The sequence below is a fragment of the Sinocyclocheilus rhinocerous genome, unplaced genomic scaffold, assembly GCF_001515625.1.
Source record: "Sinocyclocheilus rhinocerous isolate Xijiao unplaced genomic scaffold, SAMN03320098_v1.1 scaffold3004, whole genome shotgun sequence".
Lineage (NCBI taxonomy): Eukaryota > Metazoa > Chordata > Actinopteri > Cypriniformes > Cyprinidae > Sinocyclocheilus > Sinocyclocheilus rhinocerous.
In genome coordinates this window covers 103,061-120,453 of record NW_015645532.1, presented here as the reverse complement: position 1 = coordinate 120,453, position 17,393 = coordinate 103,061, and the positions used below count along the sequence as shown (strand labels likewise).

The 17,393-nt window shown below is 34.3% G+C and overlaps 1 protein-coding gene and 1 pseudogene across 1 annotated transcript in view; both read right to left on the bottom strand.

The window, feature by feature from the left end:
- Window positions 1–5,629, bottom strand: part of LOC107706113 (rho GTPase-activating protein 19-like) — a 17,548-nt gene extending 11,919 nt beyond the window's left edge. The window contains exons 1-3 of the mRNA XM_016509695.1: window positions 5,559–5,629; window positions 2,763–3,013; window positions 1,114–1,194 (exon numbers count right to left, since the gene is read on the bottom strand). Of these exons, the coding sequence (XP_016365181.1) occupies window positions 1,114–1,194; window positions 2,763–3,013; window positions 5,559–5,602 (376 nt within the window). The 5' untranslated portion in view covers window positions 5,603–5,629. The remainder of the gene's footprint in view (window positions 1–1,113; window positions 1,195–2,762; window positions 3,014–5,558) is intronic.
- Window positions 5,630–6,691: 1,062 nt separating this feature from the next.
- LOC107706112 (Kv channel-interacting protein 2-like) lies at window positions 6,692–15,060 on the bottom strand (annotated as a pseudogene).
- Between the last annotated feature and the right edge of the window lie 2,333 nt (window positions 15,061–17,393).

Here is a 17,393-nt window from a genome sequence, read left to right as displayed (position 1 = left end):
TTTTGGTGTTTTGGTGTTTATGATACGACAGTAGAGAGCAGACAGGAAGCAAAGACGGAGAGAAAGGGGGCAAAATCGAGAAAAGTCCTTGAGCCGGGATTCGAACTCGGGACGCCCGTAACGCAATGTCATTATATGTCGCCACACTGCCCACTAAGCTATTAGCACTGACTCGCAAACCATCTTTTGGTGTTAAAATAGTCAGGTATAGGTATAGGTAATAGTAAATAGTCAGGATTTACTAAAGACGCGCAGTGAAGAATTAGCGCTGAAAAGGCGTGGACAGTTATTTTTTACGCCTGAACTTATGGAATATGCATTTCTAGGAGTTTCCCTTTCAGATGCAAAATTGATGGGAGGAGAGTATTCAAATGAATCACGCAACGCGTTTTACTAACGTTTGCGCTCGTCAAATTACTGGTATTTGCAGCATTATTTAAAGCCCCAAAAAAGCATATCTTAAACTATTTTGCGCTTGAAATGGCTGCAATTATTGTTGCTAAGAGGCGGCTCTGTGGATTTTTTCCACACGTATTTCATTTATTTGGAATGCCAGAAGAACACATTATCCGAATCCGAACATATCCTTATGCTAATTTGTACTGTGCTTGCTAGATTGCGTTGGTCATTATGGAAATGAGATGTTGCGTCTGTATTTTTATTAAAATTTGCGTGTTGTCAGTAAATCACCCGCAGAAATTTCCACGCCCATCGACTCAGTGTTTAAACACAGCTAAGGTCTTATTCCCTACGAAGCCTTTTCTACCGCATTAAAGGACAAACCTTTCAGTTTCTATAAAATATGGTACCCTTTTCTCACTTATCTTGGTATGGAAGAAACACATTTACTAAAGTTAGGAATCCAGAATTTAGCATGGAAAGGTTGAAAGGCTACCCTATTGTATTGTATTTTCACGGTTATGCTGTTTTTTTGTTTCTGGTTTTATTTATTTCTCTTTTTTTGTGAATAATAGTTTACGTTCATATCCATACCATTTGTTTATTTGTCTTGTTGAATTTGTATGTATTTGTAACTTGTATGGGTGTTTTGGATTTGTGAAAACCCTGCCAATATCAAAACCTGCAATAAAAAAAATAAAAATAAAAACTCACTTTTGCTGAGGTACACAATGAGTTGATATATCTGGGCTATTCCTTCCTCCGTGAGAGGCATGCCGAACACAACACATTTGTCTGGAAAACAAAACACGTAAACCAATTAAGAATTAAACACATTTTTCGATAATAATAGTGTGTGAATTTCTTTTTTAACTAAATTACTTTTAGCTTTCTAAAGACTATGTTTCATTGACAGCCTTAGTTTATAACAAATACATATTTCAGATATATTTGCAAATAATACATTTGAATTCACTGTCAGTTTAATCTGAGTTCATAACAATTACAGAAGGATTTGGTGGAATAAATTAAACGATGAAATTATTAAATACACCATGAAATGGGGGGGAAGTTGTGGCCTAATGGTTAGAGAGTCCACCCAAAGGTTGTGGGTTCGAGTCTCGTACCGGCAGGTGTGTGTGCACTAAGGATGGGTTAAATGCAGAGCACTAATTCCTAGTATGGGTCACCATACTTGGCCACATGTCACGTCATGTCATGTCAAATATTGCAATAAATACATTTTGTAAATTGTAACTTGAGGTATGTCTTTAAAATAACAAAGTTAAATATACCTTGAAGTAAAATGTAGCAGACAACATAAAACAATTATATGAATAATATAAATACTTATTGTATATAAAAAGTCTATTATGAAAAAATATTCATGCAAAAGGCCTATTTTTATATGATAAGGCATATTTCACATCGTTTTTACACTACTGTTCAAAACTTTGGGGTACGTAAAGTTTATTTTATGTTTTTAAAGGATGTCTCTTCTGCTCACCAAGGCTTCATTAATTTTATAAAAAATACAGTAAAAATTGTGAAATATTATTACAATTTTAAATAGCTGTTGTCTATGTGAGTATATAATAAAATAAAATGTATTCCTGTGATGCAGCGCTGAATTTTCAGCATCATTACTCCATTCTCCAGTGTCACATGATCCTTCAGAAATCAGTCTAATATGCTGATTTGCTGCCAAATAAACATTTCTGATATTATTCTTATTATCAATGTTGGAAACAGTTGTGCTGCTCCGTATTTTTGTGGGAACCCTGATATATTTTTCTTTCATGATTCTTTGATGAACACTACAGAGAGTTCAAAAGGACAGCCTTTCTTTGAAATAGTAATCTTCTGTAAAATGTATTTTTATTAAACTGAATTTATTTTATATTCACAACTGAATTCATTCTATATCAGTGCCTTCATTTCACTGGGAACCAAATACTGTTAGTCACACAAAGAAACCAATCAGGTCCTGACTTGTTTTGCCTCAGTTTTCACCCGTTACTGTTGACCGCAATGAATCTAGAGCCGGCCAGTCGATAGCAAAACCCTACGGCTGGAAACTAACTCGAACAGCAATCGCTTAACTTCCGAGAACTTCCCAAAACAGACGACGTAATTCTCACACTGAAGGTTATTCAATAGTTTTTGACAATAGCGTCTGAAATCTTCCCACAGAAGAATCACCGGTGCCTCCACAAGAAGCTCAAAGGCATATCGACAACAGACTGGTGGTAAATTTGTAGGAAGCATGAGGAAGAATTAATGCCCACTGCAGGCTGAAACAGAAACAGAATACATAGCTAGTCAATGGAAAATGGCTACAATTAAAAAAAAAACCTTCTGACCTTTGCGTTTGAGGAAGTTGAACGAGCGGAAGAAGCCTCCGGCCGCAGTGGCGTTGGGCGTCTTGGGCGCCTCGTCTAGTAGCTGTGAGAATTCGGCTCCCGGGAGGTCGATGAGCCGCGTGATGTTACTCAGCACCAGCTCGGTGAAGGCCTCGGGCCGCTCGTGACGCAGCTTCTCCACGAAGAAGTCAGGGTTGAAGATGATGGGCGTTTCCGACTCCTGACTGATCACCACATTGCACACCGTGCCCCTACGAACACACAGATATCATGGCATGAGGGCTGCACGATTATATGACAAAAATCATAACTGTCGATTATTCCCTTGAAATTGTAATTGCGATTATTAATTACGATTATCACAATTTACATTGAATGATGTTTATACCATTGTTTGATGCAACTGCATGCCGTATTTTTATATGAAAATAAACAAGCTGAAAACACTCTAACTGAAAAACCTTTAGTGCTTTTCTATAGTATTAAGCCTCAAATGTCAACTATACATCGGATTTGTTTCTTCTTTAAATTATAAAAAAAGTAAAAATATGAATGTTTATAATGTTATACTAAAACTAAAACAATGGGAAAACCCTTAAGATAACATGTAGAAAGAAAAAAACATATTAAGCACACAGAATAACATAAGTGGACTTTGAACGATTAATTGCCGCTTTGAACGATTACGTAATTGTGGCATCCATAATTGTAATCGCGATTAGAAATTCGATTAATTGTGCAGCCCTACATCAAATCATTCAAATAAACATGTCATCTTAACACACCTTGACTTAAATACATCTGATCTATGATGAGAACTTTTTCATTTTCGGAATTAAAATTAACTTATAATTTAAAAATATATTAACTTATATTTTTTGAGGGGCGTAAAGTAAAAATGTCAGGGTGACACAACTGTACTTTCATCACAGTACTACAGAAAAATAATTAAAATAATTAAATTCTTGAAAAAACAAAAACATTAAGTAATTTTGCATTATCTTTTATTAACAAATATATATTTTAAAAAAAAACATTAAAATCTTTGATTAATATAACTTGTCATGTGGTGAAACCATCATGCAAAAACAAAACAGGAAATGTGAATCAAGGGCAATAAATCTCTTAAAATATCCAATAATTCAAATAAACTAAGCCAAGGTTAGTTCGGGCTTAAAATGTCATGCGGTGCGACTCAAAAACATAATATTTATTAATTAACAATCTAATTCAAGATATGTGAAAAAAAACTTTTCAAAGTAAAAAAAAAAAAAAGTTATTTCTTTTTACTTGGTTACACCACATGACATCAAACTGAAACATTAGCAGACGCTTTTATCCAAAGTGACTTACAAATGAGGACAATGGAAGCAATCAAAACCAACAAAAGAGCAATGATACGCAAGTGCTATAACAAGTCTCCGTTTTTTTTTTTTTTTAAATAAAAAGAAAACCGATAGAAAAAGAATAGAGCAAGCTAGTGTTAGAGGCCTTTTTTGCTTTTGTTAATTGTATAATAAATAAAAAGAAAACAAATAGATAGAATACAAAACGATTAGAGAAGCAAGTGTTAGTTCTTTTTTTTTTTTTTTAAGAAAACAAGCAGTTAGTATTGAATTGAGTGCAAGTCTAAAAGTCTAACATTAAATTTAAAATTTATGTAAAATGGTATACATTTTTATACCATATGATACAAATACTACATTTGTACTTTAACTTGGCGTGTAGATTTTTCCTTTTCTCTTGAAGGCCATAAACTGTAAATTTATACATTTATTGTCATTTTATCCAGCAAAGACAGTTATGGAAGCCTTGAATGAAACAATCCGATTACTTACTAGATTATATACACGAAATATTAGGATATTTTTGCATGCTCATTTAATATAGTCAGCTCTCAACTTAATACAAAATCAACATTTCCCAGATAATAATATTAATAAGTTGCTTTGTTTTCAGCGCAATTCTACATGGATTTGGCAGAAAAGGTTAAATCTATAATGAAATTATTCATGGAACACTGAAATTAAGATAAATAAATAAATGTACAATAAAATGCATGCAGAAATAAATAATATATAAAATGGTATACTAGATACTAGTATACTACATTTCTAATAACCTGGCATGTGTGTTTAAAACCGATTTTTCCTTATATACACGAAATATTAGGATATTTTTGCATGCTCATTTAATATAGTCAGCTCTCAACTTAATACAAAATCAACATTTCCCAGATAATAATATTAATAAGTTGCTTTGTTTTCAGCGCAATTCTACATGGATTTGGCAGAAAAGGTTAAATCTATAATGAAATTATTCATGGAACACTGAACATGGAACATTTTATCCAACAAAGACAGTGATGGAAGCCTTGAATGAAGAAAAGTGTGCTTAAAACTGCTTTAAAATTCCTTCTGAGCAAGTACAGAACAGAAATGATTATGTATTATAATGTATATTGAAAATGTCAAAACATCAAAGAATGAGACAATCCGATAATTGGTAAAACGCGTTGAAAACATGTAACGTTAAGAAGCTTTCTGAATACAGCTGTCACTTGGTTTCACTCTTATTTTGATGGCACTGAAGTACAGATAGTACTCTGATATTTACCATGTTACCAAGTATTACTATGGTACTGCGCGTTTATGCCCATTCGAAGTTACCACGATGTTTCTACCTCGCTGCTTCCACCCAACAACGTCTTTGCAGTTATTCAAAAGTGTAAATATTTTACTGTATTTTCAGACTATACCTGTTTGACTAACATTTTTGTAAATAAAAACTCGTTACCTTCGGTCTCGTTTATTTACATCGGTGTCTTTCTCCGCGGCCATCTTTCATCTTCCGTTTGAATCCGCCGCTGCTGAGGCGTTAACCGCTGCTTAATCATGATTGGACAGTGAAGGAAAAGTGGGCGGGGCTATGGAGCCAGGCGGGTTTGCTGAGTCCTGATTGGTCTATTCAAATGTTTCAGAGATACACAGATCTGGGAACAGCCGTGAAGACGTCTATGTTGATGATTATATTAAAAAAAAGCGACCCTTTAAATGTGTAATATTATTTTACATTTACATATGAGTATTTCTTTTCGTCTCACTGTTGCTAAAGTGTTAACACTGAATGTTGTCGATATTTAGAAAATAACCGTAATGGCCAAATAAATATGCATCTAGCTCATTGTGCTATGATCAACGTGAATTTACTACTTTATATGAGACATAAATCTCTCTAAATGGATATATATAGTCTACAGATTGAATTAAAGTCAGGTGTGAAGTATAAGCATTGTGATTTTGCTTTTTTTGAACATTTATAGAAAGGCCATCAACACTTTTGTGCATAGCAATCATGAGTTTATTTATTAACATAAAACAACAATGAATAAAATAAAATTGAAAAGATTGACCAAGCTTAAACATCTTAGCAAACACATGGAAAATCCACATGGAATATGCATCATCTACTCAAAATGTTATGGTAGTCATGGTATATATATATATATATATAGTTTTAAATATGCTGCAAAAATGCTGTTTTAAAAGTAGTCAAATGCAATGTTTGTGTTCAAATGTCTTATCAGAAATATACTACATGAACTGAAATCAATAAAAAATAAAAGGATAAATAAATATAAATATATAAATGTATTTATTAGGGAGAATGTAAAACATCATTAGTGCGAATCTACCAAAAACTATTCCACTTTTGCATAGTTCGCTACGTCAGATTCCGCCAATTCCATAATCTTTCCCATCAGTGATACTGATTGTAAATTGTTGTGCATATACATATATTTTATATTAGTGGGTTACAACATAATCTAAATAAATTACATCTGACATGAATAATGCTTGTAGATTGTATTTATAGGATTTTCACACATTCCTTTCTGTGGGAAACATAATAGTGATATAAGCTGTTAGTGCACTTTTAAGTTAAAAAAATTGTAAGAGCCATTTTTGTAGAACTGGCTTAAAATATCTCTTCACATGATATTAAACGAAGAAAAACAATGCAAAGACAGTGGCATACAACAGCTGATCTTCAAAGACATCATTTCATCCTCAGGGTGTAGAATAACATGGCATGCTCGTTTTGCACCTGTTCAGGTGTTCACTGTCGGCCTTTTTTGTAGGTGCGAGATGGAGGAAGTAACCAGGCAGACGCCACAACAGATCAAACACTGTTGCTGTTCTCAAACATTTTCCAGAGATCCTCATGCAGAGCTAAATTACGTGATCCAACATCTGCATGGACTCCATGATGGCCTCATCCTGAACAAAAACAGTTGGTAAAAAACAACAACAACAACAACAACAACAAAGAGCATATTAAAGGAACAGTTCATACAAAAATTGAAATCTGCTAAACATTTACTCATTTAATCATGTAGATGAGTTAGTTTCTTCATCAGATTTGGAGAAATGTAGCATTGCATCAGTGTCTCAGCAAAGGATGCTTTGCAGTGAATGGGTGCCGTCAGAATAACAGCTGATAAAAACACCACAGTGTTTGTTTAGAGCATGCTTTGGGCTGTTCTTGCTTGTAAACAGTTCTTGATCTGTGCATATTTCTCTCCTGATTCTGACAGTATGACTTTTTCATTGGAGGAAACTTTATTATGAAATATGGACTTGTATTTTAGCCAGAAGCGACAGTTTGAAGTTAAGAACTTAGTGATGGATTTGTTTCTTACAAACATTTAGCTTTTCACTTCTCAAGACATTAACTGATGGACTGGAGTAGTGTGGATTACTTGTGGATTATTGTGATGTTTTTATCAGCTGTTTGGACTCTCATTCTGACGGCACCCATTCACATCCATTGGTGAGCAAGTGATGCAATGCTACATTTCTCCAAATCTGATGGAGAAACAGACTCATCCTAATCTCGGATGGCCTGAGGGTACATTTTCAGCAATTTTTCATTTTTGGTTAACTATTCTTTAATGTAGACATCACTCCTAATTAATTTTACTGATGTTTGGAGTGTTCATTTTGGACCCTGGATACACCTTAGTTCTTATGTGTCTTTATAATGAGTAATCACACTCACATTCTAAAAAAAAGAAAAAAAGAAGATTTTTATTGAATACCAAAAGCATAAAAAATATAGAAATCATAATTAGTTTTCGTGTCGTCCTTATACCTTTTGACACGATTCCAGGAACTCCTCCATTGTGACGACACCATCATTGTTGCGATCCATTTTCTGAGTGCAAACAGATAAACGATCAATAAATGAACAATCTGAGACCTAGTAGAAGCATGGCAGGCGTTAGAAGTTTAAAAGAAATAATAATTAGAATAAATATTTGTTTTATGTTTTTTTTCTTTTGCTTTACCAAGGCTGCATATTTAGTTGATCAAAAATACAATAAAAACAGTAATATTATGAAATATTTTTACGATTTAAAATAACTCTTTTCCATTTGAATATATGGTAAAATGTAATTTATTGCTGTGATCAAAGCTGAATTTTCAGCATCATTACTCAAGTCTTCAGTGTCACATGATCCTTCAGAAATCAGTATAATATACTGATAATAATAATTAATGCATTTAGCAGACGCTTTTATCCAAAGCAACTTACAGTGCATTCAGGCTATACATTTTTTATCAGTATGTGTGTTCCCTGGGAATTGAACCCACGACCTTATGCGCTGCTAACACAATGCTCTACCACTGAGCCACAGGAACATTCAAGAAAAAGAAAACATGAAAGAGACAGAGACAGTAAAAAGACAGCTTTCTTGAAGGTACCTGGAAGAAACGTTCGACATGTTCTCTCGGTGCGCTGTCCTTCATACACGGATGCGTATACTTCCCCATCATATCATAAATAGACTTCATAATATCATTCATCTCCTAAAACAGACAGAATAATTGAACCAATACAGTAATGGATTCACATAAATGACCAGTTTATGCACCAGAATAAACCTTAAATACACAGTTTAGTGTGACAATAGTCTATACATCTGTGATACTGTACCTCTTTAGTGATGCAGCCATCTTTATCAAGATCATAAAAACTAAAGGCCCAGCACAGTCTCTCAGTGACGGTACCACGCAAGATGATTGACAGGCCAACCACAAAATCCTGAAGCCAATGAGAAATCAGAGACCAGTTAGTGTAAAAGACAGTACAGTTTTAATATGCAACATGATGATAACAGCGAATCATCTATTGATCTGACTATAAAATCCATTTTTTGTGAAAATATCATTGCTAATATAGCACAAAATACATTGACTTTAAGATGCACATTTTACATATTATTGTATATGCTTTGGTATATGCAAATATACTATATGCAAATGGTATACAAATTATATTTATTCATATAAAGTATATGAATAAACAACAAACTGACCTCAAAACTTACTGCTCCGTTTTTGTGTCTGTCAAAAGCCTCAAACAGGAAATGTGCATATGCGCTAGAATCTTAAAACGAATTAAACGTTAAAATCTTTAAATTAAATTAATTGAAAGGTTGGAACAAACTGATTTAATTAGCTTCATGAATTAATTCACTCACCCCCATGAGGAAAAAAGTGAGAGTAGATTAACTTAAAAGTCTCTTCATTTACTAATCCAGTGGGACATTCCTACAGCACATAGAAATAATTATAAACAAAAATATATTGAACAATATTTCATTATTTAATATATTTAATAACAATGAAATGATTTGAGAAAATGATTGTAAATGGGACAGAGCCCTTTAATATGTATCCAACACGTAAAGAAGAAAACGTCGTAAGCGTAACCTAGCCATGTCACGGAAAAACCCAACCCGATTTCACGAGAAAACGTATTTTACGAGAAAGCGAATATTTTACAAAATTGCAATTTCGTACAAATCCATACAGTGGGATTTGTTGGAAAACGCATTATAGTGTGGACCTAAGCTGGTCGTACAAAAAATGTAACACGAAAAATTGTTTCGAAAAAATAGTTACGCAACTATCACGTGACTGTGTTGGAAAAAGCTAATTTTTGCAAAGAGTCTGTCAGCAAACCCACAAACCATGAGTAATCTTTCTTAGTTCACGCGTGGAGAGACTAGCCAATCACAACAGAGGTGATTTACATTTAGAAGTCTTAAAGGTACAGTAAGCCTTTTTTGCTTGAAAAAAAAAAGTGTAGGCGAGAAGCATAAACTAGGGGTGTGCGATATATATCGTCTGCGATAATATCGTAATTCAAAATATCGTCTAATTATCGTTGTCGATAAAATCCCATAAAATATCGAGATATCATTTTTTGTCAATATCGCACACCCCTAGCATAAACACACGTTAAAAATTGTATATCACTATACAAACTTATTGTCGAGTCCATCAAGAATTCGGAATTTATAAAGTCGTTAAGGGAAAAGTTTCTTACATTTTTGAAACTTCTATAGAGGATTTGTAGCTCTGTTTTAGAGAATTTGGTCTGTTCCATCATTTTTTCCAGACTATCCGGCCTGCAGCACACAGTGGCAAGCTCAAAATCCTCCTCTATACTGTCTATATGACGGATGAAAAGATACAAATATTATACAGAAAATTGCAAACAATACTAAATGCATTTTAGAGATATGTCTAATTAGTTACAGACAAAGAACACGAGGAAAGGAAAGCAACAGACAGTGGGTCACTTGCTTTGCCTGACAGTTGGTGTGGAGTCAACATGACAGCAGGGCAGAAGTTTGAGGAAGCGCTGCTTCATGTTCTTTCTGCTCTGGCCTGAGGGAGGGTTACCTACAAACACAAACAACATTGGGAAACTGCTTAGCTATGCAAAAGTGCTTTGCAAATCATTTCAATTCTACTACAAAGACACAAAACTATTTGCAAAACGGTAGTCCGTCACAGTCACCTGGCACAGTTTGCTGCTCTGGCTTTGATTCAAAAATGAATCGGATCACTGAATTTGGAGAACTGAATTTCCCCCAATCATAAAATGAAAGAATATGAGCACACACTTTTCTCTGACCCTTTTGAGTTGAGTACCGGACATGGCATTCGACATCATACAGTTGGGACAAATTGCCGATAACATTAAAGGCGCGTCACGTTAGAGCAATTTTCGCGGGCAAAGTATTAAGTGATGAATTAAGCAATGCTCGTTCACAGGTTATTTCCAAAATAAGCAGCTTTATAAAGGAAAACGCGACAAATTCAACAAAATTATGCAATGTTAAATCTGGAGGAAAATTCATCCCTCACGGTACATTTCCTCAGAAGTGGGTTGAAATCACTGCATTTCGCCCGCAGAATTTAAAGCAATCCAAAGGTTAAGTAAAAACAATATCTCACAAACAGTGCTGTTTTAATATTCAGACCAACAGATTGTGCGTGTGGAAATGTCAAATTGTCAGTTATTTTGCTTTAATCTTCACCTCACCAACAATCTCCCAAGCGAAAAACAGAATCAGTTGCATTCCTGAATGAATCGATTGAGTAAATGGTTGAACGAATCGCTCGTAAAGCCAGTCACTTATTTTGTCCCTGATCAGCATTTTGAACGAATCATTTGAATGAATGACTCATGACTGAACAAAAATAACGACTTTATTTAACAATGGCGCCAGGGTGACGCGCAGGAATCGAATTGTTGAATAAAGTCATTATTTTTGTTTTCTTCTTTGCGCACAAAAAGTATTCTCGTAGCTTCATGAAATTACGGTTGAACCCCTGATGTCACATGGACTAATTTACCCTTGATCGTGGTAGTAACCTTGAGGGTCAGAAAGCTCTCGGAGTGCATCAAAAATATCTTAATTTGTGTTCCGAAGATGAACGAAGGTCTTACGGGTTTGGAACGACACGAGGGTGAGTAATTAATGACAGAATTTTCATTTTGGGTGAACTATCTCTTTAATGCCAATGAGTCATAAATAAAACATCAAACTAAAAGTCAGAGACAAAAACAAAATGACAGGTCGGCGCCGATGGCCTCGTGGGCAGCGTGCCGACATGTAGCGCCTTTGCGCTTCGGGCGTCCCGAGTTCGAGTCCCGGCTCGTGGACCCAGTGTTGCCAACTAATTTTCAGGGGAAGTTGCTAAAGGAAGATTGATTTGTTGCTAAATGACGCGATGTCATTGTTTTTGTGTAATTTAGATGGAAAATGTGTGCCTTTTTTATCGTTTGAGTCACTTATCAAAATTTACTAAATGTTGCCAAATAAATTTGTAAAAATAGCTAAATTTGTTGCTAGGTGCTTTTGGAAGAAAAAGTTGCTAGGGTAGTCTGAAAAGTTGCTAAATCTAGCAACAAAATTGCTAAGTTGGCAACACTGCGTGGCCCTTTCCCGATCCCCCCCCTCTCTCTCTCTCACCCACTTCCTGTCGACCTACTGTCCTATCTAAATAAAAGGCATAAAATGCCAAAAATAAATCTAAAAAAACTAAACAGAATTTATATTCAGAACACACCTTAAATCCGTTTCATCGAGTGTGTTCATTACTGAGCTTTATTTGCATATCTATCATCAGCCGACTTCACGAGAGACTTCATTTTGGTGAATTATTTCAAACACCTGTTCCTCCAGAGCTTATTTATACTGGCATGGAAAAACAAACAAAACCAACACTACGTTAAACGCACAGCGCATGCGCACAGGTGCATACAGCCCTTAGAAAACATTGGTGCACATCTGCAGCAGCACAAACAGCCCCACATACAGTATACATCAACACATATGGAACGAATTGCCAAATTATTATTCATGTACTCTGGATTGTGGCAACAATATGCACACTATCCCAGTAAACTTGGTTGCATGTTAAAACACTTTCACATTCCCCATTTACCGTAGTATGCATAAAATATGTCTAAAAGACAGCTAAATATCTATGTATAAAATGTAATCTTGACACGTTTAGAAAGCCATGTTTTTGCACTTCTGGTTTCAGTTGTTCCTTAATTCCAGAACACATTTTGGTATGAAAGTTAATCATGATTTATCAGTTAAAACGTTCACACACGCATATTAGTGAATGAGACCCTCATTTTATTATTTTTGCAATTCCATTTGGTGACACTACAGGCACCAAAATTACACCTTTTCTGCTTTAAATACCAGCCTCTCACACAGATCAGGAGTAATTTAGGCCCATTCATCCAGGCAGATCAGGTGTTTTTCAATAGTAATCGATTTTAAAATCCCTCAGATTGTCATTTGGATGAAAAGCTGGAAAGACATTTGGTTTTTTGTTCTTCAGTCTCTCATTTGGAGCTACTGAGAGTATTGACAGACATAAAGGAGCGCATGAAGGGCGAAACCAAGATGGAGGCAACAACAAAACTGGCTAGCTGATCTGAATCCTTAAAAAGGGCAGAGGGATGATTAAGATCCTGAAAAAAAGATAATGATAAACAATAAAAGAATTCAGAAATAGAACTTGCTACAGCTCAACCAGGTGACCATCTATCTATCTATCTATCTATCATGGACCACCATGGTACTTTTTGTAACGTCTTCATTAGCATGCATTACATATGTTTTATACTGTAAACTAGATTGACCAAAAGCAACGGTGCAGCTGTGACACTGGCAAAGAGGAAGCCTGACTATAAAATGAAACTTTATCAATTATTTAAGCAATGTTATAAAGCGCTTGTTATGACAAGATGTGAGATACGACTACCTTGAAACGGGTGAAAGGGTCAAGTGATTTATTCAGACCTATTTAGTTCACTTGTTGGGGGAATTATTAGTTGGTTGAAATGGTATCATACATTTAGTAAGTTGGTTAACTAGTTAGTTTGGCGGTGATCTCACGGCAAAAATAGAAAATCTAAATATGAATAGAATGTAGTGTATGTTTAGCATTATGCAGATTGCACATAAAATTAGCTAGTTAAAAAAATATGTTAGTCAGCTAAATAACGTGATATTTTGTTTACTTTGTAAGTTGGCTTAGTTAGTAAGGCAGACTTCATAGCAAAGCAAAGCAATCAAAATATGAACCTGATGCAGCTGTGTTGGTATTTTTGTCAACGTCAGAAATTTGTGATATAGCGGTATTAGTCCTATTACGGACTGCAGTGTCATAAAAACGGCAGACATAATAATTATATAAAATAATTAGCAAAATGCTTTTTAAAATATCTCGAGGTAGAGTTTAACATGTCCCTGTTGAAAAAACCAGCATATGCTGGTTAGGTATGTTTTGATGCTGGTCCTTTGCCAGCACATGACCAGCATAAACCAGCAAAGGACCAGCAAAGGACCAGCAAAGGACCAGCAAAGGACCAGCAAAGGACCAGCTTAAACCAGCATCCCAGCGTCAAAACATACCTAACCAGCATATGCTGTTTTTTTTCAACAGGGCTACCAGTAGTCTACATAGGCTAGCCGTGTAGCTTGTAATTTCTTTAAAAAATAAAACGTGAAACGTGATCATTTAGCTCAATGACCATTAACACACACTAAGTTAAACCATTTATGTAGTCAGTCAATACCAAAAATCGCTTCCGAAGAGATTACATCAATCCAAATCCTGTCAGGTGTTATAGCCTACTATGCAGAAATAACGTGGTAAATAACATTGCAAATACCCAAAATATAATCATAAACATCGAGAAGCGATAGCTAGCCGCTTGTAAATATGCGGACATTGGTTACATTGGAAATATATGTCCGATCATTTTGAAAAGTGAAAACCTAAACTAAACAACTAAAGTGTCTGTCAGCAACAGCGTAGCGAACATACAGTAGTCTGTAATCTACAAGCAAGGGCAGCCAACTTTATCTGAGAGCATACAAAAAAATATAGCCGAACACTTCTATAAATGTTCGCGATGTCGCGGTAATGATTAAATGCGTGTCATTTAGTGCACTTACCTGTCAGCAGGTCATTGGATCCGTCACATTCTCCAGAAGTATTCAAACTCTCATCTCTAGATTTCACCTTCATTTTGCCTTCGCGCGAAATACAGTCAGAGAAAAATCCCTTTAGAGGGAGATGATAGGCTATTGGATTATCTGTCTGCCTGCAAATGTAAGTGCAAGGCTTTTTAGAGAGTGAATAATGTTGTTATATTTCCATTAGAAGTTCCCGTCGGTCGTCAGCTGAATTCGCTCCAGTATCCGGTTCATTCACGCAGAACATGTAGACTGTTTTGACTGTACTATCAAAGTCAGTCCTTCTTTGTGATTATAAAAGAGTCTCCGCACCGCCTTGCTGTCATCTGCTCTGCCCTGCTGCAAAATGAATGAACCTGCTCGGTGAATCAGGACTTCGTGTCTCCAAGACTGGGTAAGACAGCGCGTTTGGGCATCATCATTGGCACGGTCCAAATCACTACAAACTCCAAGTCCATTTGAGGCGCATTACAACATCAGCAGTAGCTATTTTAAACGCATTCCAAAGCTTTTTTTGGATCTTTGCAAAAAAAAAGTAGGCCTATTCTGATTTAAAAACTTTTCTGTTCATTCCAACAAATTCCAACTCATTTTTTGGCATGTTACAAATAATACTTTTTGGTGCATTCCAAATCAAAATAATTTTTATGTGTTAATAATCAAAATAATGTTGAATTCTGAATAAAAATTACAATCAAAAGCATTTCTGCATATTCCAAGTTAAAGGCATTTTTACACATTCCGATCAAAAGCATTTTCTGCCATTTGAATCTTTTTTTTTTTTTTTTCAACATTCCAAATCAAAAGCATTTTTACACATTCTGAATCAAAAGCATTTTTTCTGCACTTTGAATCAGAACTTTTTTTTTCAACATTCCAAATCAAAAGTATCTTTACATATTCCAAATTAAGGCTTCCTTTTCAACATTCCAAATCAAAAGCATTTTTACACATTCTGAATCAAAAGCATTTTTAAAGATTCCAAATCAAAGTCATTCCGAATCAAGACCATATTTTCAAATTCCAAATCAAAAGCATTTTTAACACGTTCTTAAGCGATCAATATTTACATATTCCAAACACATTCAGAATCAAAGGCATTTTTACATATTCCGAATCAATTTTCATATTTATACAGTCCAACTCAAAAGACATTTTTACACAATCCAAATCAAAATCATTTTGAAATATTCCAAATCAAAAGCATTTCTAAATATTCCAAATCAAAGGCATTTTTACACATTCTGAATCAAAAGCATTTTTCTGCACTTTGAATCTAACCTTTTTTTTTTTTCAACATTTCAAATCAAAAGCATTTTTACACATTCCGAATCAAGACCATATTTTCAAATTCCAAATCAAACGCATTTTTAACACGTTCTGAATCAAGAGCATTTTTACATATTCCAAACACATTCAGAATAAAAGGCATTTTTACATATTCCAAAACAGTCATTTTTGCACATTCCAAATAAAAGGCATTCCGAATTAAATGTATTTTTACATATTCCAAAACAAAGTCATTTTTGCACATTCCAAATAAAAGGCATTCCGAATTAAATGTATTTTTACATATTCCAAAACAAAGTCATTTTTGCACATTCCAAATAAAAGGCATTCCGAATTAAACATATTTTTACATATTCCAAAGTCATTTTTACACATTCCGAATCAAAGGCATTCCGAATTAAAAGTATTTTTACATATTCCAAAACAAAGTCATTTTTGCACATTCCAAATAAAAGGCATTCCGAATTAAACATATTTTTACATATTCCAAAGTCATTTTTACACATTCCGAATCAAAGGCATTCCGAATTAAAAGTATTTTTACATATTCCAAAACAAAGTCATTTTTGCACATTCCAAATAAAAGGCATTCCGAATTAAACATATTTTTACATATTCCAAAGTCATTTTTACACATTCCGAATCAAAGGCATTCCGAATTAAAAGTATTTTTACATATTCCAAAACAAAGTCATTTTTGCACATTCCAAATAAAAGGCATTCCGAATTAAACATATTTTTACATATTCCAAAGTCATTTTTACACATTCCGAATCAAAGGCATTCCGAATTAAAAGTATTTTTACATATTCCAAAACAAAGTCATTTTTGCACATTCCAAATAAAAGGCATTCCGAATTAAACATATTTTTACATATTCCAAAGTCATTTTTACACATTCCGAATCAAAGGCATTCCGAATTAAAAGTATTTTTACATATTCCAAAACAAAGTCATTTTTGCACATTCCAAATAAAAGGCATTCCGAATTAAACATATTTTTACATATTCCAAAGTCATTTTTACACATTCCGAATCAAAGGCATTCCGAATTAAAAGTATTTTTACATATTCCAAAACAAAGTCATTTTTGCACATTCCAAATAAAAGGCATTCCGAATTAAACATATTTTTACATATTCCAAAGTCATTTTTACACATTCCGAATCAAAGGCATTCCGAATTAAAAGTATTTTTACATATTCCAAAACAAAGTCATTTTTGCACATTCCAAATAAAAGGCATTCCGAATTAAACATATTTTTACATATTCCAAAGTCATTTTTACACATTCCGAATCAAAGGCATTCCGAATTAAAAGTATTTTTACATATTCCAAAACAAAGTCATTTTTGCACATTCCAAATAAAAGGCATTCCGAATTAAACATATTTTTACATATTCCAAAGTCATTTTTACACATTCCGAATCAAAGGCATTCCGAATTAAAAGTATTTTTACATATTCCAAAA